Source organism: Sminthopsis crassicaudata, chromosome 4, assembly GCF_048593235.1.
Source record: "Sminthopsis crassicaudata isolate SCR6 chromosome 4, ASM4859323v1, whole genome shotgun sequence".
NCBI lineage: Eukaryota > Metazoa > Chordata > Mammalia > Dasyuromorphia > Dasyuridae > Sminthopsis > Sminthopsis crassicaudata.
In genome coordinates this window covers 28,954,238-28,979,460 of record NC_133620.1, presented here as the reverse complement: position 1 = coordinate 28,979,460, position 25,223 = coordinate 28,954,238, and the positions used below count along the sequence as shown (strand labels likewise).

General features: G+C 38.5%; 1 protein-coding gene across 4 annotated transcripts in view; it reads right to left on the bottom strand.

Moving 5' to 3' along the window:
* Positions 1–25,223, bottom strand: part of TESK2 (testis associated actin remodelling kinase 2) — a 138,428-nt gene that overhangs the window by 7,622 nt on the left and 105,583 nt on the right. For 3 of the 4 annotated variants that reach the window (XM_074266105.1, XM_074266102.1, XM_074266103.1), the window contains one exon: positions 13,077–13,223. The exons of the other annotated variant lie outside the window; for it this stretch is intronic. In XM_074266105.1, coding sequence (XP_074122206.1) covers positions 13,077–13,223 — 147 coding nt within the window. The remainder of the gene's footprint in view (positions 1–13,076; positions 13,224–25,223) is intronic. 4 annotated transcript variants of the gene reach the window in all.

Genomic DNA, 25,223 nt, shown 5'->3' with positions numbered 1-25,223 from the left:
AAATGCAGACAAGATCATTTTGCCTTTGCTTGAAGCCCTCTAGGGAAGTAGAAACGATAACGTCCAGAGGGAGCCCACCCCCCCTCAGGAGCAATCCTCATGGTTAGAGATTGCTTCCCAGGGCCAGGCTGCTCATCCCTCCTTCTACAAGGGAGTCCTCCAACTACTCCCTCTGGATCCCTCTTGACTGCCTTCCAGCTTGTCATATCCTCCTTCAGATGTTCAGAGTAACCATTGGGCTCATAACAATGCCCAAGGTAAGTCACCTCAGTGAGAGGACGCTCTGTGTAGGCTAGACCTGCTGTCAGGAAGACCAAAGTGCAAATATGGCCTCAGATACCTACTTGCTGTGTGACCCATGACAACTTGGGTAACTTGTGTCTGTCTCAGTATTCTCCTCTGTAAAAATGGAGATGATGATGCCTATTCTCCAGGACTGGTGTGAGGATAAAATGAAATATTTGCAAAGTGTTTTACAAACTTTCATTACAATGCTGTAATGATTATTATTAATATATAATATATTAATTTAATATCAATACATAATATATTAATAATTAATATATGATACAGTAATATGAATGTTATTAATATATTATTAATAATAATAACTTTGGACTAGGGCTAGTATGATTTTGTCTGTGATGCTGTCAGCTTCTTAAATGTATTCGTGTTGAGAATTGAACCACCAGCAGAGGCTACAGAGAAAGCTTTTCTGACACTTCACGCAAGACCTGGAGATGACTCCCTAGCCCAGGGCTTGGAAAAAACTGATCAGAAGAAAGGCCAGGCCCCAAAGAGAGAAGTCACAACTCATTCTCTGAATTCAACTTAGCTGCTGCTTCTGCTTTCTCTTCCAGGGGATGAGGGGGATGGGGAAGGAGGTGGGTGGATGTTGATCACTGAATGAAGAACGATGGCTCAAAAATGGGCAATAGGGATTTGAAACCCAACCTCAAAAGGAGGTAGTTAAGGGTGTCAACCCAAACTCAGAACTGAATTGAAAGGGTTGGCTACAGTGACTGCTAAATGAGGCTATGCCCCAGGACAGGGAAAAGCAACTATCTTAATTTCAAAAAAGAGAAGGTGAAATCTCTAAACCAGTGGTTTTTAACCCTTTTTTGTGGCATGGAACTCCCCAACACTTTGGTGAAGACTATGGATCTCTTTTCAGAATAAGGTTTTTAAATGCGTAAAATAAAATACAAAGAATACAAAAGAACACAAAAATACAAAGAAATAAATTGTATCACAACAAAGATAGGGATCAGTACCTTTGACAGTGGCCGCACATGGGGCCACAGAGAATCAGTCATGACTAAACTCCAAGTATGGGATCTTTGTCCAGTGACCAACAAGTGGATACACTATCAAAGGTATTGAATTATACAAATTTTGGTATGTCTTTTATCAAGAGGAATCTAGAAGACAAAAGGAAGCATTGACTCAATGGAAGAATTCTCCTTGGAAAGGCAAAGCAAGGAATGGGCCAAGTAGTTTTTATTATCCATTCAAAGGCATTAGGAAATATCATTTCAGAGGATATTTGGTCATCTTATATTACACTTTTCATGTTAAACTATTGCAAAAGACTGCAATTAAAATAACAGTACTTAATGTCTGTTATAGAAGATGAAAACATTCTATGAAGAATATGCTAAAATCCTCCATATTAAAAGTAACATAGGGGCAGCTAGGTGGAGCAGTAGATAGAGCACCAGCCCTAGAGTCAAGGACTTGAATTCAAATTTGACCTCAGACATTTATTAACACTTCCAGGCTGTGTCACTTAACCCCAATTGCCTCAGGGGAAAAAAAAAGTAACATAGGTTATATGTGTACTATATGTTTTATGCATTATATACACACACACTTTACAATTTCAATGCAGATGTTCACCTGGGCAATAAGTATGTAGAAAAACATGGTTAGGAAAAAGAAATAAAAGGGATTAAAGGACTATAGATTACAGAGCCTCACCTCCACATAGCATGATTACTTTCTTCAAAAAGAGGCAGGATATTGGAAATGGTAAATAGCAAATGATGTCATTTAAAAAAACACATTATTTCCACCTTTTTTGTTCTTGTTTGCTTGCATTTTTTTTCTTTCTCACTTTTTCCTTTTTTTGATCTGATTTTTCTTGTTTAACATAATTGTGGAAATATGCATAGAAAAATTGCATGTTTAACATACTGGATTATTTACCATCTTAGGGAGGGGTTGGGCGGAAGGGAAGGAAAAATTTGGAACACAGGGTTTTTCAGGGTGAATGTTGAAAATTATCTATACATCTGTTTTGACAATAAAAAGCTTTAATTAAAAAAAACATATAAGACAACATTTTGTAATAAAAAAAATTCACATCTAGTTACCAACATGTGAATGATTTTCAAATCAGACCACTGATTTGTTAGAGCGAAGAATATGAAACAAGAAAGTATAGTTTACAATCAAAACAATTATCACCTAATTTTGGGGGGAACAAGCTATTGGTGCTGGAAAAAAAGTTGGGAAATGGATGAAAGAAATGACATTGACACAGACTCCTACAATTTCTTTTTCTTTTCTTTTTTTTTTTTTACAATTTCTTTTCCCCTTCCTTCCTTTTTCTCTTCTGGGTTTCCATTTCTCACCCACATGGAAGTAAAGCAGGCATTCCCAAGCCCAATCTCACTATTGATTGGCCTGGGATCTTCGAACTGTTCCATTTTGGGCCTGGGCTAAGCCTCTCTGCTCTTAGAGGTTCACCACACTGATCCCAGACTCAGTGTGGACACTTGATTGGTTTTAATTTTACTGTGGTTCAGAATTCCCGAGATGAAAAGATCCTGAAGCTTCCACCTCCCAAGAAGCAGGAATGTATTACACCGAGCCTACTCTAAGGAAAGTGAATCGTTACAACAAGGAAAATAAAAAGCCCTAGAAATCGCCTCATTTCCTTATCAAGTAGAGATGAGATAGACAAGGACAATAAAGATGTAAAGTAAAAATTCATTGGTAAGATCTTCTGGAGGGAAAGGGGAAGGTTATAAGCAGTACTGAGTGTACTGTATAGTCTCACTCGGTCTGGTCTTTGGGGACCCTGCCATCCTTTTTTCGGACTGCAGAGGGCGTTCTGAGAGTTGCAGACACCAAGTGTCACCACATGGAGGTGTATTCAGCCAGAGATACTTGGCTCATGGCAAAAAAGTCACGGGGACACAGAGCCCAGGGTTAATCCCACTATTTATGAAAAAGATTGGTGGGAAAGAAAAGGCCCTTTGTGGGTCGCTTAGCCCAGTGTAGTCTAATCCCAGAGGAGAGAATGGAATGTTCACATCTCTGCCTTTTAAGTAAAGTCCCAAAGAAGCTGAGGCGCTAGAATGAGAAATCGAGGCTTCAGCTCAGAATTGAGTGGCTCTGACCCAGGATCAAGAAGACAATGATTGTTGGGCTTAATCCAAAGCTAAGAAGTCCATCAAGAGTAGCAGCAGTCATTACAGACAAGGGGGAAAAGGCAACTGCAAGATGTCTCAGTGATCAATTAATCAGTTAATAAGAATTTACTGAGTTCCTATTATGTAACAGGTACTGACTGTGCCAGGTGCTGGAAGCACACAAAAATGAAACCTTTCCTATCTCCAGTAGCTTCTCTTCTATCAGAGAACAAATAACTGTATAAAAAGTACAGGGATGGGATCAAATCTGAGATTCTATTGATAGAGCAACTTCCCGCACCAATGCTGGTTTGCACCTTTCTGCAATGTATAGGCAGTTCTAGAGAGGTGTCTACTGGAAGGAAGGAAGAGAAAGAGGGAGGGAAGGAAGGAAAAGAAAAAAGAAAGAGGAGAGAGGGAGGAAGGAAAAAAGCATTTATTAAACATCTACTATGTCCCGGACACTGCAGTAAATGCTTTATAGATATTATCTCATTTGATCTTCACAACAACCTGGGAAGGTAAGGTCTGCTATTATTCCCATTTTATCGTTGAGGAAACTGAAGCAGATGATATCACAAAGCTATGTCTGGGGTCACATTTGAACTCAGGCCTTCCTGACTCTAAGCATAGATAGATCTTTATCCATGGCACCAAAAAATATATAAAATAAAAACAAGGCAAATTTTTTGGGTAGAGAAGGCTTTCCAGATAACTCCAGAAGTTATCTGGAAAGAAAGCTTGAAAAGAGGTATTTTTTAAAATAATTTTTTTCAATAAATAAAAAATGCCTATTTTTTTCTCCTCACCTTCCCTAGGGAAAAACAAAACAAAACAAAACAAAACACCCCAACACCTAATCCTAGTGACACATATACACAGTTAAGCAAAATACATTCTTGCATTGGCCATGTCCAAAAGCTTAACCCTCATCCTGCCCCGTGTTTGTCACCTTTCCATCCAGAGAAAAAGAACAAGTTTTATTGGTCCTCTGGATTGTGGTTGATCACTGCACTGATTGAAGTTCCTAAATCTTTCAGGCCATGTTTATTTTTATAATGTTGTCATTGTATAAATTGTTCTCTTGATTCTGTTTACTTTATTCTACATCAGTTATTACAAGTTTTGCCCTGATTTCTCTGAAACCATCCTTTTCAACATTTCTTACAACACAATTATATTCCATCACATTTTATATATCATAATCTGTTCCCCAATTCATAGGCACTCCCCTTTAGTTTCCAGTTCTAAGCTTCCACAAAAAAGAGCTGCTATAAGTACTTTTGTGCAGATGGGACCTTTTTCTCTTGGAAGTACAGAGCTATAGGTGGTACTGCTGGGCCAAAGGGCAGGCACAATTTCATAACTTTTTGGTTAGAGATCCACATTTGGAGCAGAGTCTGGAGGTGCTATGGGAACTCTAACAAAAGAACCCAGGAAACCCTAACTGCAGCTCTGACACTTGCTTCCTGATACATACCTGAGTCTTTAAGCATCAATTCCCTTCAATGTATAATGAACAGGACGGACTAAAGTTCCTGGAGCCAGCAGTCTCTAAGTGATTCAAGAAAAGTGCCCAGGCACCTCCTGCCACTTGTGTCTCACTCAGAGGAAACACACCTACTGAGAAAATGGCTTTCAAAAGCAACAGCCTCCTCGGCTCATTACATATGGGGGCACTACAGAAGGGGGCCTGTATGCACACTGACTGGGGCACATACACACTCCCAGAAACCTAACAGTACTACTCAAGATTCTTAGGAAATTTCATGAAAATGGGATGTGAGTGGAACTGTGAAGCTGCAATTGGCAAATGAGTAGGCTTCTTGGAGGTGCTGAATACCCCACCTGAGCCTCCATCAACCACAGAGAGTGGCCCAAAATAAGGTTCCCAGTAGAAAGAATATAGACTTCGGCCACGGCTGTAGCCATAGTGGCCCCACTGCTAAAAGATGAACTTAAGTTTTCTGAATGATCTGATCTCAGAAAAGAGTGAAAGGGACACTGTCCGGAATGGAAACACCATTCTGACTTTGGGCGGGCACAGAGGCTGGTGGGGCCTCCTAGACACCTCTATGCTTGAGGGATGCTTTGTGTCTCACCTTCTCCCACTTCCACCTGCTGATCCTGAGCAACCTCTTCTTACTTTTTCAAGTCCTACTCGTTCCTGAAGAATTCATTTCCAATGTAATAGAAAGGACACTGGATATGGAGAGCAAAGTCCTGGATTCAAATCCTGGTCCTGCCACTTTACTCCCTTTGAGACATCCTAGTAAATCTCCCATCTTTGGCTGGCCTCTGTTTTCTCCTCTAATGAGGAGGCTGAGCCAGGTAACTTTGGGATCTCGTTCCCTGTATCCTGATATCCTGCAATTCTATTTCATCTGCCTCGGCTCTCGGGGCCTGCCAGCACTGAGAGAGGTCCCCTTCGTTGGTAGGGGCCTCCAGTGAGCACTAAGGAGTCTGTAACTGCCGTATTTATGTGGTTCTTCCTGGGGCAAAATCTGTCTCAGAGGAGGCTCCAAGCCAGGAATTCCAACATGAAGAATGAGAAGTTATTCCAATGAGCAGAGCATCGGTGAAAGTAGCTTTTCTAGAGCAGAGCCAGCAACTCTTGCCCAACAACCCGAGGCCAGCCATACCAAACATCTCTGAGGAAGTGGGCCCAGCAGAGCCCTTAAGTGGCTTCTTGGTCAGGGCATTACAAGGCACAAGAGAAGGAGACACTCCGCTCTGATGAAGTACCCTGGCTGATTTTAAATACAAGTTTTGCTGGAATACTTTCCTAAAAGCAAAATGGGATTCATATCCACCATTTCCTGAGGTTTAAGAGCTATACATAGAAGTTCCATGCTCATAGCACTCAATACCAGCAATTTTTAGAGCTTATGTACCCAAATCTAGCAATGGTGAGAATGCCTCCCTCCTCCCAACATTTTAGGCTCTCAATCTAAAAGTCATCCTCCCATATCCAATCTATTATAAGGCCTGTCAGCTTTTCCTTTGCAACATCTCTCAAATTTGCCCCTTTCCCTCCCTGACACTGCCTCCCCCCCCCAACTCTCACCCCCAATCAGGCCCTTACCACCTCTACTGGCAATAGCCACTGTCTGTCTTAAGTCACTCCCCATTCTAATCTGTACTCTCTTTTATCACTAAAATGATTTTACTAAAGTGAAAATCTGATCAAATCATTGCTCTTTAACCATCCCCCTCCCTGCCAAAAATAACTCTACTGGCTCCCTATCAGCTTCAGGATCAGTGTGTAAGTAAACAAGCATGTACTAAGTGCCTACTATGTGCCAGATACCATGCTAAGGACTGAAATATGAGTGCTAGATCAAATATAAAGTCATCTACCTTTTAAAGCCATTCATACCCGACCTCCTTCTAAATTTTCTACTCTACTGTCTTATTCTACTATACCTAGATTGACTGATTTGCCCTGGACTATTTGCTGTTCTTCACCCAGTAATATTCCCACTTCCTATCTTCCTGCCTTTGCACAGCCTGTACATCCTATGCTTGGAATACTGTCCCTTCTAACTTCCCTACTTCCCAGATTCCCTGGTTTCCTTTAAGGACCACACAGGCCTTCCTTCATGTGTCCATTTGATAGTGTTCACCCTCTGAGATTACCTTTGTTTTCCATTGTGTATAATATCTTATATATTGTCAAGAAATCCTCCCATATGACTGAAACAGCTGAATAATGACAACAGTCATCACAGAGCAGAAGCTTTAGTTCCAAGCTCGATCTGTCTCTGTCTTCTACAAGTGATGGACTGATCTTTCCTAAGTGTGAACTGATCCTGTTTCCCCGACCTCATCCCTACTGCCTCTGAGCTAAAATAGAAAGTACCTGTTAGGCTTTTCATTGTATATTCAATTGCCTAGCCAAGAACACAGAACTCCATACATATGCTCATAGATCATACACTCATGGATAGATAGTCTCCCTTCATAGAGAGCCATTGCTATCTCCTTTGTGTTTAAAAGTTTGGACTCTTGGCCTACAGCAGCCTCTTAATTTTTGTTGATTAATCAATCCTGGATTCTAATCTTCACTTTGTCAAAGACCAATAAGTGATGTGGGAAAAACAAGTTCTTCCTCAGTTCTTTCTCTGACATCATACATCTACCTGAAGCAGTTAGATGACATTATAGAGACTGAATGCTAGATGTGGATTCAGGAAGAAGTGAATTCCAATTCTACTTTACATATTTATTAAATGTTTGCAAATGACCCTGGACAAAATTAGGGCTAGATTAAGCCATCAAGATTATGGAGAACAGTCCTGCAACACAATTATTAAGTATAGGAGTCAAAATTTGAACTTAAATCTTCCTGATTTCAAGTCAATTAACATCTCACAGCTTCAGTTTCTTCACCTATAACACAGGAATAATAGCAACAAAATCTGCCTGATGTGGTTGTTGTGAAGACAAACAAGATATTTCTATTCTTTTCAAAAAATGCTGGGGAAAAACCATTAAAAAACAAACAACAACAACAACAACAACAACAAAACAGAAGAAAAAGGGGGAAAAATAAACATAGCATGTGTGATTTATATTCAGTTTCCACAGTTCTCTCTCTGGATGCGGATGGTGTTTTCCACCAAAATTTATTGGGATTGCTTTGGATTACTGAACTGCTGAGAAGAATCAAATAAGTCATAGTTGATCATCGCAAACAAGATCTTCCTGAACCATTTTGCAAACCATAAAGCAATGTAATTTTCATTACTGACATTTCATTGGGTTACAAGGCAACAGGGAACCTTGGAATTTATATTCATTAAATAGCTCTGATCGGACAAAACTTGATTTCTCTTCTCCATAAAGTCAGAATTGGAAGAGAAGTCAGGTCATAAAGCACCCATTATGATCCAGTAGTGGAGCTATGAAAAAAGGCAAAAAACAGTCCCTATTCTCAAATGGGTACACTCATTAGAGGCCCATAGAGAGTTTAGATGATTAAATAAGTCAGTAACAAAACAGGTAGTTGGAGGCTGGGCCTCAGTCACTGAAGGGATCTATCTCCCTATTAAAGGGACTGTGAGAAGCTGAGATGGCAAAAAACATTTGTAAATCTTCTTAAGGGGATCAGGAAGCTTCAACTCAACTTTACAAAAGGTCAGGGCAGTTGCCAGTACTGAACAGCAGGCTACACCAGATGAACACAGGCTTGCTCTCAGTCAGAAGGATCTGTGGTCTGCCAGACCATCTGGCTTTCTCCTAGTAGTCTGGGTGACAGAGTGCAGCACACACCCACTTCATCCCCTTCCATTCTCCAAATGTCTCCAAAAGTGGGCAGTGTCTACCCCATATTGGTCCTCCACAGTCTCTCCCACAGGCAAATACTATCAAGCTGCTGAGCATTTATTAAACACCAGTTATATGCGAGGCACAGTAATAAGGTGGGGATACAAAGAAAGGCAAGCACACATCCTGCTCCTGAGGGGCTTGGGACTGAATGGGTGAAGAAATATGAAAGCAACTATGTCCACATAATCTACATGAAGGATAAGTTGAAAATAATCAACAGAAGATAGGCACTACCATACCATTAAGGCAGTTCAGGAAAGGTCTCCTGTACAAAGCAGAATTTTTGTTGGGACCTACAAGAAGTCAGAAAAACCAGGTAAGAGAGATGGGGAGGGGGAGAATTCTAGGCACGGAGGCTAATCAGTAAAAATGCAGATTCAGGGGCAGTTAGATGGTGCAGTGGATAGAGCCCTGAAGTTAGGAGGACCTGAGCTCAAATCTGGTCTTAGACATAATATTTCCTGGCTGTGAGACCCGGGGCAAGTCACTTAACCAACATTGCCTCAGGGGGAAAAAAAAAAGCAGATTCAGGAGACAGAGGGTCTTGTATGAGGAATACCCAGAAGGCCAGTGTTAAGGGACTGAAGAGGATGAGGAAAGAGAAAAAGTCTAAGAAGACCTGAATGTAAGAAGGGGCCAAGTTTTTGTTTATAGTGATCCTGAAAGTAATAGAGAGTTCCTGGAGTCTACGTAATGGTAGAATGTCACAATTAAACTTATTTGTTAGGAGAATAATGACAGCTGAGTGGAGGATGAACTAGAAGCAAAAATGAGGATCGACTAGTGGAAAACTGAGACATAAATTGGGGGCTGGACCTCAGTCATTGAAGGGCCTAGTTCCCCATTAAGGAAACTATTACGAGTCATGAGATTGTAAAGAAAATAAAATTGTAAATCTTCCTAAAGAAGGTGACAAATCAACTTCATAAAAATTCAGATCTCCTTACCCTACTTGTCCTAGAAGAGGGAGAGATTTGGGGCAGGAAGAACAAACCTATGGCAGTAGTCACCTGGTGAAGTGATAAGTATTTGTACAAGGGTGGTAGCAATGCTGGAAGAGAGAAAGCTGCACAGAGGGGATGCTAGGAATGCAAAACTGACAAGACTTGGCAACTGTTTGAATACTAGGAAAGGGGTGGGTAGGAGACAACGGAGTCAAGAATGGCACCTAGATTTTGAATCAGATGACTGGCAGGATGGTGGTACCATCTACATTAACAGAAAAGTTACAAAGAGGCTTATGAGAAGGGAAAAGGTCATCGGTTCAATTTGGGGCACATTGAGTTCAGGATGGTTATGGAATATCCTGTTTGAGAAGTCCAGACGTAACTGAAGATGATATAAGAGATTAGGAGAGATGAGAGCTAGATAAGAAGATCTGGGAATCATCAGCATGAAGATATAATTGAATTAATGGAAACCGATGAATCATTAAATGAGGAAGAGTAAAGTGGAAAGAGCTCAGGAAGACACCGACCTAATTCAAGTATGATCTGAATAAAGATATAGTAAAGGAGGCTGAGAATAGATTGGTAAGAGGGGAGTCAGAAAAGAATAGTGTCATAATAACTTACAGAAAATAGAATATCAAGAAAAAAAATGAATCAAAGTGTCTTCACACTTCTCAAATTGGCTAAGATGGCAGGAAAAGATAATGATACATGTTGGAGGGGATATGGGAAAACTCGGATACTAATGCATTGTCGGTGGAGTTGTGAGATGATCCAACCATTCTGGAGAGCAATTTGGAACTCTGACCAAAGGACTATCAAATTGTGCTTACCCGTACATCCAACAGTCTCACTACTAGGTCTATAGTCTAAAAAGATCATTTCAAAAAAAAAAAAAAAAAAAAAAAAAGGAAAAAGGACCCAAATGTGCAAAAATGTAGCAGCTCTTTTTGTAGTGGTAAGGAATTGGAAATTGAGTGAATCTCCTCAGTTGGGGAATAGCTCAATAAGTTATGGTAATATGAATGTAATGGAATATTACTGTTCTATAAAAACTGATGAGCAGGCTGATGTCAGAAAAGCCTAAAAGATTTATTTGAATTGACGCCAAGTGAGCAGAACCCAGAGATCATTGTACACAGCAACAAGATTATACAATGATCAACTCTGATGGATGTGGTTCTTTTCAACAATGAGGTATTTCAAGGTAAATCCAAGAGATTTGTGATGGAAAGAGTAATCAGCATCCAGAGGAGGAACTATGGAGACTGAATGTAGATCAGGGTATAGTATTTTCCATTTTTTTTTGTTGTTTGTTTTTTTCTTGTGTTTTTTTTTCTTTTGTCTTTTTTGTGTGCAGCATGACGAAAATGGAAATGTTTTTTAAAAACTGCACATACAAGATAACTGTATAAAGATGTATGCATATATTGTATTTAATACATACTTTAACATATTTAACATGTATAGGACTGCCTGCCATCTAGGGGAGAAGGTGAAGGGAAGGAGGGGAAAAGTTGAAACAGAAGTTTTTGCAAGGGTCAATGTTGAAAAATTACCCATGCATATGTTTTGTATATAAAAAACTATAACTAAAAAAAAAAGAATTGCACATGTTTAATCTATATCAGATTGTTTTTGGGGAAGGGGGAGGAAAGGAGAGAGGGAGAAAAATTGGAACACAAGATTTTGCAAAGGTGGTGAATGTTGAAAACTATCTTTATATTTAGAAAAAATAAAATACTATTAAAAACAATCAAAAAAAGAAAAAGAAAAGGAAAAAAAAAAGGTGTCAAAAGCTATTTTAGAACAGTCTAGAAGGATGAGATATGAAAAAAAGCCTTAGTGCTGGTCTTGAACATGGGATCAAAGGATTTCAGGCCTTAGGGAAAATTACATTCTCCTCATCATTAGGATGTATAACACAATTTAAGATTTGTAAAACACTTTATTATTTCCCTTGATCTCCACATCAGACCCAGGCTGTAAGTGCTCTTATGCTTTTCACCTTGTTTGAAATATCCCAAAGCAAAAAGAAACTCAGAAAAGAGAAGTCATTCTGGGTCATTCTCCTGTACATGCACATGGAGTGGTTTGTGAACACAAGAGCTCCTCAGTCAGAATGTGAACTCCAAATCTTAGGCTAAAAGACCATCATTTACAGGCAAGATGAAAAGCACTGTTTAAAATTCTCCATCTCTTAAAAGCTGCTAAGAAGACTTTCAAACAACTTTTTTCCAGAAAGTTTTCCCAGCTCCACACCTCACCCTAGCTGTTGGTCAGTAAACTAGCACTTATAAAGTACCTACTAGGTGCTAGGAACTGGGGAGTTAGAGAAATAACAAAATCACCCCTGTTCTCCAGCAACTCATAGTCTACTCAGACAGAAAAGGAAAGCGACTAATGTTGGAGGGCACGTGGGAAAATTGAGAAACTAAAATACTGTTGGTTTTGTCCACTGATTCTACCATTGTGGAGATCAATTTAGCATTATCCAAAGAGCTGGTTCCAGGTACACCCTTACACTAGTCTTTTCCCCAGAATCTTATGCATGGAATTTTCTCTCCCCAGCACCGTTGCCACCTTAATGCAGGCCCTTATCACCTCATGTCTGGACCATGCAGGAGCCTGCTAGTTAGACTCCATCTTCCTCTTATTAATTCAATCCATCTTCCCCCACATGACCACCCTATTCAATCAATTCCACTGAATCCAAATCCTTCCCAGGATCAACATAAAATGCTGTTTGGCATTCAAAGTCCTTCATATGTGTGCATGCCAAACACACATGTACAGTGCACACATGCATGCACACACATGTGCAGCACACATGCACTCACACACATGTGTACAACTACCCAGCCTCTTCCTCTATTCTTCCACTTCACTCGTAGCAAGTGACACTGCCCTTCTTGCCCCTGTCAGACCTGACTAACCTTCCATCCACCTCCTACCTTTAGGCTGCCCTCCATGGAAGCTCTCCTGCCTAATCTCCACCTCCTGACTTCCCTGGCTTTTTTCAAGACTTAATTCAGATCCTAACTTTTGTATTAGTCCTTTCCCAGTCCTTCCCTCAATGCCAACACCTTTCTTCTGATATTACTTTCAATTTAACTTGCACATATCTTATATGTGTCTATTGTTTGCAAGCTCTCTCTCCCATTGCAATGGGAATTTCTTGAGAACAAAACTGTTTTTGCTCTTTTTGTTTTCTCAGTAATTAGTAAGATACCTGATACATTTAGTTAAGGCTGGCTGAACTGATTTATTGACTGTAGAGTTCTGCCCTAATCTGGGATTCTGTGATCACACAATATAGTCAGGCTTGTCAGTCAGAAGATAGGGAAATCTTCTGAAAAATTTATCTTTTTTGTACCTTAGATGTGAGGTCCCGATGGAAAATGCCCTTAAAGTGAAGGTAGCGAAGGCCCATAGCTATGTCGCACGCCAGCTTCACTCTCACAGTCCAGGGTAGGTGTTGGTCACTGTCTAGGAGTTGTTCCAGGTTCCCACAGTTGATATACTGCAAAACAGGGGGGAAGGGGAATCCAAGTTTGTCAGATATGAGTAAGCTGCTTGTGATATCACTGCAATGAAAGAAGGATGTGTGTGCTTTGTCCATGTGTACGTGCCCTACAATGTTGCAAAGCACAGGCCTATGCACACTAAGGGATCAGAAAATAAATGCTGAATAAAATTGTAAATGAATGAAATGAACAAACGGATAAAGGGAGGAAAGATGCTAGGCTGAGTTTGCTTATGACATTTTCCACAATGGGATGGCTAAGCAGGAAGTACTAACCCACATGTCAACAGCTCTACCTAACATCCACTTAAACATTCTCTATTATATTCTATCATGGTCTCCTCCCAAGGCCTAGGCTAAGCCCTGGGGATACAAAGTAAGGCCGATAAAAGTTCTTGTTCTCAGGAGCTCAAAGTCTAAAGGAGGAGACAACATGCAGACAAGGTTGTGCAAAAGAGGACACAAGATAAATATCAGCTCATCAGTAAGGAAGACCTCTAGCTCTCCTCTTTGGAGGATGGAAAAAGGCTTCTTCATTTTAGCTGAGCCTTGAAGAAACCCAAGAAGCAGAGAAGAAGAGTCTATCTCTGGCCAGAGATAAGACTCACAGTTAGGAGATGGTGTGTTTTGTTCAGGGAATAAAAAGGAGGCCAGTATCTCTGACCTCCCCTGTATATGGTGTAAAGTACAGAAGATTGGCAAAGTCAGAGGGGTAACAGAGGATTTTGTATTTGATCCTGGAAGCAAGAGTTACTGGAGCTGACTAAATAGAGGAATGATCGGATCAGACTTACACTTTAGGAAGATTAATTTAAAAGCTGGATTCTTCCTTATTTCAAATACATGTGGATCCTTTTCTCCCCTTTATGATTTCCTTAGGATATAGACCCAATATGGGTCCATACTGCTGGGCCAAAGATTATGTAGTTTAATAGCACAGTCCCACATGGCTCTCCAGAATGGTTGGATCATTTCACAACTCCACCAACAATGCATCAGTGTCCCAGTTTTCCCATATCCCTCCAACATTTATTATTACCTTTTCCTGTCATCTTAGCCAATCTAAGAGGTGTGAGGTAGCACTTCAAATTTGTTTTAATTTGAATTTCTCTAATCCATAGTGATTTAGAGCATTTTTTATATGATTATAGATGGCTTCACTTTCGTCTTCTGGGAAAAAAAAAAACAACAACCCACTAAAGTGTAAAACTAGTTTAAATGAAGCATGGTAAAGCATCCCAAGGGTATTTAAGAATGGAAGTGGAAAAAAGCAACTGAAGAAAAATAAAGATTTTTAAAAAATAGTTATAACAAACAATTACCTCCATTAAGGTTGATTAAACTACAGTACTATAAGCCTTAGAGAAATGCTTGTAAGAGAAATGGAAATTGCATCAAAGTGAAAAAAAGATGGGACAAGCAGTCAGATTATTCCAAGTATATATATAGAGGTAATCTGCAAGAGTTTATACAACTATGAGGTCTTCTCATAACTGATATGTGGTGGTTGTTTAGTTGGTTCAGTCATGTCTGATTCTTTGGAGCCCAGTTGGGGTTTTCTTGGCAAAGATACTGGAGTGGAGAGAAATTATTGATAACCAATGATTTGAGAGAATCCAGAATTCCCTTTTTTCTATATTCCTCATTTCAAAGTTCAGTCTCCTAAAAGATATTATTAGTAATGAGATTGAATAAACACTCCACAATCCTGGTCAGACCCTACCTAACTTTATAAGGAATTTAATCTAAGGTGAGGAAGATTTTTCTTGGCCCTGAGTGATAGTGAAAAAAAGTGTGAGAGAACATCGATAACTACTAAATAACAAACACTAAATAAATACTAATTGCCTACTTTCCTATCTCTACAAAATCTCATTGAGAGTCATCTATACACAAATGAAAGATCACAGAAGGTTTTGTAAGGAACAAGAATGCTTTCACAAACGATATTCACCAATGGACCCCATCTTTACCATTTAACAACTGATTTAAAGTTATTTGAGAATATAAGCCAATTGGGCTTCTATTTTATTGATTATGACAAAACATTTGATTTGTTCAAAATACCAACTCACAGGCTTTTTTCAATAAGATGCTATATCCAAGCATTTAAATAATTCAATAATCTTTGAAAGATAAAACAGAAATACTCTTAATCGGTAACCCTCTCTCACTTTTTGATTTGGGCATAAATCGGATTTAAGCAAGGCAGAGTTGCACGATGTCATCATCCTCACACTCTCTTCTAGGGCCATCACTGTCCAGTGGCAGGACAGTCCAGATGACTGGTCATGGCTCAAGATGTAATGGATGACCTCGGTGACTTCAATGTCTAAGCAAGTTCCAGGCACTTCCCAGCACCAGCTTCCTCTGCCTTCGTGGCCGTTGGCACAAGTTGTTCTCATCTGCCCATTCCACCTGGGGAAGTCTTCACATGTCCAGCATAGACACCCCCCAACTCACACGAGGGTCTGAGACCCCTTAGTTACCCTCAATTAGATTTAGCCCATCTGCTGAAAGTTTAACGGGTGTGGCTATTGTACATGCTACAGCTTCTCTACAGAGATAGGTGGATCAGGGGGACACCCCAGGTAGAAAGCAGCCCTCACCCCAGAGGTACCAGTCTTCCCTGAGCACACCCTATGCCCCACCCTCTGATCAAACATTAGCTGAGTCAGAGAAGAGGAAGGTATTTGCTCATATAAATTGTTTGTTTTCTGCTGCAAAAGATTTCCTGAACTGTAAAATGGGGATAAAAAACACCTAACTTCCAGAGTTATTATGAGGATCAAATAAAATATCTATAAAGTGGTCAGTGCATTGCTTGTCACATATCAGGTGCTTTCCCTGCCTTAAATAAAAAGCATTGTTTAAAAAACTCCAGTTACATATAAAAATAATTTTTTATTATTAAAATAAAAAATTTTTAGAGGAGGCAATGGATTAAGTGACTTGCCCAGGGCTTTCCAGCAGCAAGTATTTGATGCCAAAATTGAATTTAGGCCCTACTAACTCCAGGGCAGTATTCTATACACAGTGCCACCTAGCTACCTCTAACATTAATTTTTAAAAATACTGAATTGAAAATTCTTTCCTTCCTCCTTTTCCTCCCTTCTCATTAAGAAAGCAATTTTACCTAGTTTTCAGTGTAGTTATACAAAATATTTCCAAATTAATCATGTTAAAAGAAAAAAAAAAAAAAACAGATCACCACCCTCAAAAAAAAGAAAGAAAAAAATTAAAGTTTAAAAAAAGTACACTCAATCTTTATTCAGATGCCATAATTTTTTCCTCTGGAGATGGATACCATTTTTCATCATAAGTCCTAAAGTATTTTCTTGCATTACTTTGTTGCTGAGAATAGCTAAGTCATTCACAGCTGATCATCATATAATATTGTGGTTACAGTGTACAATGTTCTTCTGGTTTTATACACTTCGGTTTGCATCAGCAGTTCATGTAAGTCCAGGTTTTTTGGAAAGTATCTTGCTTGTCATTTCTTATGGCAGAATAGTATTCCATTACAATTGTGTATCACAACTTGTCCAGCCATACGTCAAATTTACTTCCTCGATTTCCAATCTTTGCCATCATTAAAAAATCTATCATAAATATTTTTGTTATATATAGGTCATTTTCCTTTATTTTATTTTACTTTTTAATCCTTTTGGGATACAGACCTAGTAGTGAAATTGCTGGGTCAAAGGTATGCATAGGACAGTTTCATGATATAATTTACCTTGTTCTACTTATCCTTTCCCTTTCCCCCACTACATCCCTATTTCTCAGCCCTTAATTTTAATTTTTTTTAGATATTATCTCATCATAACCATTCCTTTTTATCACCTCATAATTTGGTTGTTGTAAAGTCCTTTATTTCATCAAATATCAATTTTCTTCCAGAAGAATGAAACTCAGTTTTGCTGGGTAGATTATTCTTGGTTGCAATCCCAGTTTCTTTCCTCTCTGCATATTCCAAGTTTTACAAACCTTTAATATACAAGTAGTTAAATCTGGTGTTATCCTGATTAGTTCCACAATATTTAAACTGTTTCTTTCTGGCTGCTTGCAACATTTTCTCTTTGGCTTTCTGAAAGAGTTAAGCAAAGCTAAAATTCCTTAAAGATTCACTTCCCATCTCAATGGATCATTGTCTAAGGAAGAATGTATACTTCAACTTTAATGATTTGGTATCTATGTTGCCCATTGTCTGCTAATTTTTTTTGCATAAATTTAATTATTATTTATTCTTGTAGCTGCTTTTTGTTGTCTTCTTCTGAGTGTGTGTTTTGATCTTCCCTGTCACCATAATAACTTTCTATGGTCAGGCTCTTTTTTTGTTGTTGTTTGCTCATTTTTATTGACTTTAGACTTTATGCTAAAGTTGGGTTCTGCTCCTAGGGTGGAGAAAACATTCCAAGCTTTTGGTTTTTCTTGCTGCTGTTTCCATAAATAGTTTTGAGGTTCTATAAATTTTCAGTTCTTCCAAAGTGCTATTGATGAGGGTTGGGGTCCCTTTAAGATTCCTAATTGCCCAACCCATGATTGACCTTGATTCACAAATCCTGGTCAAAGGCACCCTTTGAATATCTGGGCCCAGGCCCACTATCAGCTCAACTTCCCCCAGCCCTCACCTGATCTGGGCTAACTGAAAAGCCCGCCAGAACTGGGGACCGCCCATCATCTTCTAGGTATAAAAGAAACAAGTTGGAACGCCCTCTTTGCAGGAGCCTTCCCAGCCAACACATGGTATCCTTCCAGCCATGTAAGGGTCCCTGCCCGCCAGTGGCCACCTCTGGCCCCGGCGTCTTTCTAACTGAACTTTACTTCCAAATTCCTACAATAAACCTTTTATTTATCAATCTAGGTTTTCGGGCCTGTGAATTCATTTACAGGGGACACTGCGCCGAGAAATGGGGTTCCCCCTTTCCTTTCCCTCATTACTGATCCAAAGAGAGAGGTAGTCACTGATATCCTGGCCTGGGCACTCTTTTCTGCCCTAGAATTATAACCAAGTCACCTGTGGCTGCATGATTTAGGATGCTAGTACTCCTTCTTGACCTGGGACTGTGACCTGGAACAGTATATGGATAGTAAAGTCCTGCACCTAGTGCCATCAAAGGTGACCTGACCAGATGTCCAACTCCATTACTATCTAAGCTGAGAGCTCTGGAAGCTTCCACAGATTTAGTCATCCTCAAGACCTGTTATTGAATAGTTAGGGCATGGTTTGCATTGGTCCACTCTAACCCAAGTGAGAAAGACCTTTCCTAAGGTCTTTAAACCTTAGGAACAAAAAACTGTTTCACCCCATCTTTTGCTGGTTCTGCCATTTCAAAATCCATCTTGAGGCATTATTTAAAATTTGCCTGGAGGGGAATTTGGAAAATCTCAGGCAAATCTTTGGCTTTATTCTGCCATTCTGGTTTCAAGCACCTCACTCCCAGAAAATCTAGATGAACTTGTGTGTAAGCTGTGGATTGTTTTTTGAGAAGTTTTTTGGGGGGGGAAGATTTTTTTTTTTTTTTTACAAATGTTTTGGAATTATTCTTTTCTTCTTGATTTGGGGTTTTAATATATTCTGGCAACATAATAATGCTTCATGGTATGATTTTATTTTTTTCTTCATTTCTCATTCTTCCAGTCTATTTTCTGGTTTTGAATTTTATCTTAGGACCAGGCTTTATGTTCATCTCAGGGAGGTTAGGGGTGGGGGGAGAGGAAATATCTGGACAGAGCTTTTATCTTCTTAGATATTTTTCCTGCTTTCTTAAAATACTGAGTGTTTTATTATTCCAAGATCTCAGCGGTCTGGGGAACTATAAGTTTTCAGAGTTCCCAAAGTGGTCTGATGCAGAGCAAGAGCAAAATATGAGAATGATCCTTAATTCTCCAAGTTTCCACATTTTATTTAAATCTATGCAACATACCTATGGATTTGTCCCTGATGAGAGTTCTAGTAGACCACTCTTAGATTCAGTCACTATTAGACAGCTGGAAAGCTTTGCAGATTCAAAATGACGAAATTACAGTCTCCTATGGTCCTCTTTCAGTCCCTATTTGCTGGGATGTGTGGCACAAGCCTAGCTAGAGCCCTATCTCCACTGCTGAAAGATCTCATTATTTATCTCCATATGCTGAATTAGGCTAGAAATAAGTCACTGTGAATTTTTCTTGGACTTCTTAATTGGGACTCTTCTGGTGCATTTTCTAGATCTGTTGTAGAGGTGAATTAAGGGGGGGGCACAGCTATGCCACTGATGAGAAGGACTGCTCTGTATAAGTTTCCATGTTGTCTTCACTATTAGACTGATATCTCTTTGAGAGCACAGACTATCTTTTGCCTTTCTTTGTATTCTGAGAATTTAGTAGTGGCTGGCACAGAGTAATGAGTATTAAAGAATGAAAAGGGGTGATTAAAACAAGTACATCATTTTAAGATTTCTTAAGATAGGATCCCATTAAAAAGTAATATAGCTTCTGACATTATGAAATTTTATAAATCAATTTTAATATAAAGGTAATCTTCACCTATCTGACCTTCGTAAATATAACACTGAGTAACATCTGTATTAGCACCTATGTAGAGTATATAATAAAGTGGGAGTAAATCCTCAAAGGCATACATGTACAATAAGGCTAAGAAAGGACTGAGGTTGGGAGGGAGGAAGAACAAAACAAAAACCTAAACACTAATAACACAATCTCAATTCTGGAGATATACAAAGTTTAGAATAAACATTTTCAAAAATGAATTCTAAAGTCCAGAATAAGCATTTCTTCCTAGAGAAAATATCTTTTATTTTGAAGCTATTCAGTTCTAGAGAAATGCATTTTTCCAGTTGTTATTTTTAGGCCATATCACTTAATTGAGTTTCATTTGCTACAACTGGTTTTTAAAAGTCAGATAGTAAGAGAATTGAAGTCCTAAAATGCAAATGTAATTTTAAAATATCAATAAATTATAAAAGAGAAAGGGGGAAAAATTCAATGAAAACAATACAATTTTGAAAATAATGTGTGTGTATTTATTACGTATCTTTAAAAAAAGTAAGCAGTATAAAAGAAGATTCATGGTTTCATACACAATCTTCTTTTTATGTTCTGCCATATATATACTTAGATGGAAATGCTCTCTTTTTGTTGTTTTAAATTCAGAGTAAAAATAAAATTTATGCAAAAAATAGCAAAGACATTGGGCAACATAGGTACCAAATCATTAAAGTCAAAGTATACATTCTTCCTTAGACAAAGATCCATTAAGACAGGAAGTGAATCTTTAAGGAGTTTTGGCTTTGCTTAATTTAACTCTTTCAGAAAGTATGGTTTGAGGTGGGGGATAGGACTTACATATTTATTGGGATGTGTCTACTATTTAAAAAAAAATTTCTTAAGTCTTAAACTTTCCTAATTCCCAGTGTTATAGGAGAACACCCTGAACACAAGGTCAAAGATTTCCTAGACTTAAATAGTACAGATGAGGGATAATGCTGCTCAGGGAATGGTGGCCTGGACTAGGGTTAGTAAATCCTAAGGAGCTAGAAGCTCCACACCAAACTCATAGTTCAGGTGAATCAGATGAACTTAAGGCTACTTCAATCCCAATATTCTGTGTTTTCTAAATGATTTTAAGTAACCATTGACAACTTTATCTTTAGGAATATAAACAACTTCCAGGGTAGTATCTTTTATCAACTCTGATTGCTGAACTGATCCTTGAACTTATCACCAACTCAATAAAGAACAAAGAAAATAAACTTTGCTACTATTTTCACCTTTTAAAAACCTGTTTGCTTTTTCTTTCTTGTGGTTTTCCCTTTTGTTCTGATTTTTCTTTCACAACATGACTAATATGGAAATGTGTTTAAAATAATTATACACATATAACCTATATCAGAATGCCTGCTATCTTGAGGAGGGAGAAAAGAAATTTGGAACTCAAAATCTTACAAAAATAAATGTGGAAAGATTTTTTTTTTCTTTCTTTCTGAGGCAATTGGGGTTATACAGCCTAAAGTCCTACAGCTAAGAAGTGTTACGTGTATGAAGACAAATTTGAATTCAGGTCCTCCTGACTTGAGGGCTAGCTGCACCTTTAAAAAATATTTTTACATGTAATTGGAAAAATAAAATTCTTTTAATTAAAAAAAGAAAACAAAGTATGCTGGGACATAAGTCATTATAAAATGCCTGGTGCTTTTGTAGTGCTTTCAATTTTGCAAGATACTTTACATAGAGCGCCACATTGGAGTTTGACAACTGTAATTTGAATCTAGACCTTCCTGCTCAGCAGGGTGTAATGCTGCTTCTGGGTATATGAAAAGTGACTATTTCCATAGTTTCCACTATTTCCATATGACATCCTCCTCTTACATTCCAACTACAGTTATCTAAACAACCTGTATCCTGTCTTAGTACATTTTTAAAATGTAGTAATAACTAACCACTTCCTTCTAATCTTAGTTGCATTTATTTGTTCATGAAAAAGCTTTTCCATTTCACGTAACTGAATTTATTTATATTGTCTCCTTTAACCATTCTTTGTTTAAGAATTCATCCCCTCTCCTTAGTGAAAGATACATGATCCAGCAATGTGTTGGCAGTAACTTAAGTTGCTATAGGAGTTGCTGTAGGAGCTAAGATATGGCAACCACCCAGTAGAATATGGCCAATATGCTTGGTGAATCTCTCCTTTTTCATGACTTCTCAAAGCTAACCAAGGAGATCTCCATGCAGAAGGCTTATAGAATGCAGTTTTACAAAAATGTGATTTAATTCTTACTGTGTTATTATGAATTTAGCATGGAGTCATAGTAGGGTCTTACTTATTTCAAGTCCTTTATCAAATCTTCTACCTGGGAAAACCTCTTGGTGTTTGATCTTCTTGGAGGTAAGTATACGGTTGATGCAGTTTGCCATCCCTTTGCGTTATGCTCACTGAAGCCACCTTTCTGAACCAGGATCGTTGGGACAGATAACAGGGCAACTGTCACTGTGGAAGCTGACCAAACACTGAAAGGTCTGGCTGAATTGTTTTAATGGGGTGGTTAGCCAGTGATGTGACTCTGTGAGCTTTTACTCGCCTTGTCTGTATCCTTGGCCGGGAAGCTAACGGTCTGTGCTTCAGGGTATAGTTTGCCTTCCTGACTAAGAAGAGGTCAGTCCTTGGCTACCATCATGGCAGCTGAGGGCACTGGGGCTCACCTCAAGAAATACCAAAGCTAAGTTGGATCTCACCTAAGTGGTGCCAGGTGGCAGCAACAGAGTGCAGTGTGTACCCAGTTGTTGACCCTCACAAACCAAAAAAGGGAGGAACACAGGTAGAGTAACACTTCTAGGCCTCAAACCATATTATAAAGCCATTTTGTACTAGATAAAAAAATAGAAAACTATTTTGGTAGAATAGACTGGAAATGGAAGAATCATAAACAACTGTACTCAATAACCCAATGTTTGATAATCCCCAAGGCATAAAGTATCAAGAAAATTACTCTCTCTTTAGCAATATTTGCTGGAAATTCATTGGAAAACACTCTGGCAGATATTAGGTTTAGACTACTACCTTTTACTCCATATACTAGAATAAATCCAAAACAGATACATACCCTGAATATCAAAGATCATTTCATTTTAAAATTCAAAAAGAGGTCAACCTCTGGTACCAACTACAGCAGTAGCGCCAACCCACCTCTCTTTTTCTGTCTCAGCTGTCCAACACTCAACAGTTGGAGGGTATATTTGTCCCATCTTTCTGTTATTGTCTACATCTTCTTGTCATTCTGTTGATTTTTCCTTTATGTATTTAGTTGCTAAGGCATTTGAAACAGTTTGATAAAAAAAAAAAAAAAAAAAAAAAAGTATTGGTTTGTTTTGTGTGCCTCCTTTCAATATAATGTAATTTTCTAATTTATATCTTTTTATGCTATAAATTTTTATTTATGCTTTGTCTGATGGCATGATTACAACCACTGCTTTTTAGGATACACTTAATGTATAGACTAGTCTCTCATCTTCATTCTATGTAAGTCTTTGTTTTTTAAGAGTTTTTTGTTATCTGGTAGCCAGGCTGGAGTAAGACTGGTAGCCTGGGGTAGGGGTAGAGCATTACAATCCTAGGGGCTCTTGCCTTCAGTGTTCTGGGCTATCTCCTTGACCTGACTAGTACATGTCATCTTCTGCCTTTTTCTTCAGGTGCCAGGACTTGACTACAAGGCAGTTAGTCAATAGTTTGGTAGAGATGGTGGGATCCTTACCCACAGGAATTGTTTCTCTAGATGACTGTTTCAGAGGTAACAGTAAAGCAGGTCTGGTTGTCCTTCTTGCTTGGGGTCTTGACTTTATCCACCAGGGTAAGTAGAAGTAGAAGTGTTATTGGTGGCTGGGGCAGGGGAGGAGAACCCTTTTCCAAAGGTGTTATTTTCTTGGATAGTAGTTATAGGACTGAGCTAGAAGTAGGCCTAGTGGCCTGAGGTTTTTGGATTGAAGATCTTGAGTTGTCTTTACTGGGGCTTGAGGGGAGGGGGAAAATAATGGTGCTTTTACCCACTTGGCACATGCTGCTTCCTGTCTCATTACAGGGAATGCCTTAATGCTCCAACATTGAACAGATGAAAGCAGCGAGTTCAGTGCCATCTATAAGCAGGAGATGCTGAAGAACTCTGCTCTCTGTGAGGAATCCTTCTTCCATTTAGAGTCTGTTCTAAGTATCCTTCACAACAGCAGCAAATACTTTTGGTTAAATATTTCTCTCCTTGTTTGATGTTTTACTTGAGAGGGATAAGAAGATGATTTTAGGATAAAGGTACTGCCACAGTAGAGACTCTTGTATGACTTTAACTTATGCAAAGAAGGCACCTTATTAAGACTGGCCTACAGAATCAAATGTTTAAAAATTAAAGATAAATATGGTAGGATATTATATTTTCTGAACCAATCAGTAAATTGTACGACTATAAGAATCTACTTCCATATAGTTTATGCAAATACTTCACTATTTTAACCTTCCAACATTCTAATTAAAAAAAAAAAAACATCTAAATGTATATATATTCAAGTGTATATGTACATCTAGACAGTATTATTCAAAAGGTTATGCAAAGAAAGTAAGAAAATAAACACTTGAATTATCAATTACTGATACCTTCTTTTTTTTTGTATTTTCATAACCCTTATTTCTTTTTTTTTGACAATAGCTTTTTATTTTCAAAATACATGCAAAGATAGTTTTCAACATTCACCTTTACAAAGCCTCAATTTTTCCCTCCCTTCCCTCCACCCTCTAGACAGCAAATAATCCAATGTGTTAAACATGTGCAATTCGTCTATATGTTTCTGTATTTATTATGCTGCATTAAAAAAAATCAGATCAAAAAGGAAAAAAAAAATGAGAAAAAAAAACAAAACAAAACAAGCAAACAACAACAAAAAAGGTGAAAATACTATGTGGTGATCCACATTCAGTACCCACAGATCTCTTTCTGTACTCTGATGGTTCTCTCCATCACAAGTCTATTGGAATTGATCTAATCACCTCATTGTTGAAAAGAGTCACATTCATCAGAGTTGTTGATACTCTCTTAATCACCACTGGGTGACCATGATATCACTGATGATTTTTTTTTCTTCTTTTTTCTAAACAAAATCATCTCCTCTGCAATTTCCACCTATTGACCCCAGAGGGCAGAACTAGAAACAAACAGAACCAGTGTAAACCTTGTTCTCCATGACAACCCAAGAGAAATTAATGACAGCTCACATACCCTTTATCAACTTCTTATTTTTTCAGGCTAAATATCTCTGGTTCCTTTAATTATTCTCATAGGGCATTATCTCTGTTCCCCTTACTCTCCTAATCATCCTTCACTGGACATTAATCAATGTCTCTCTTAAAATGTGGGGACCAGAACTAAAAAGAGTAATCCATAAGTGGTCTGAACAGGAGAAAGTTCAAAGGAGTTCTCACAACCCACATTTTAGTAGCTGTCTCTCTCTTAGGAC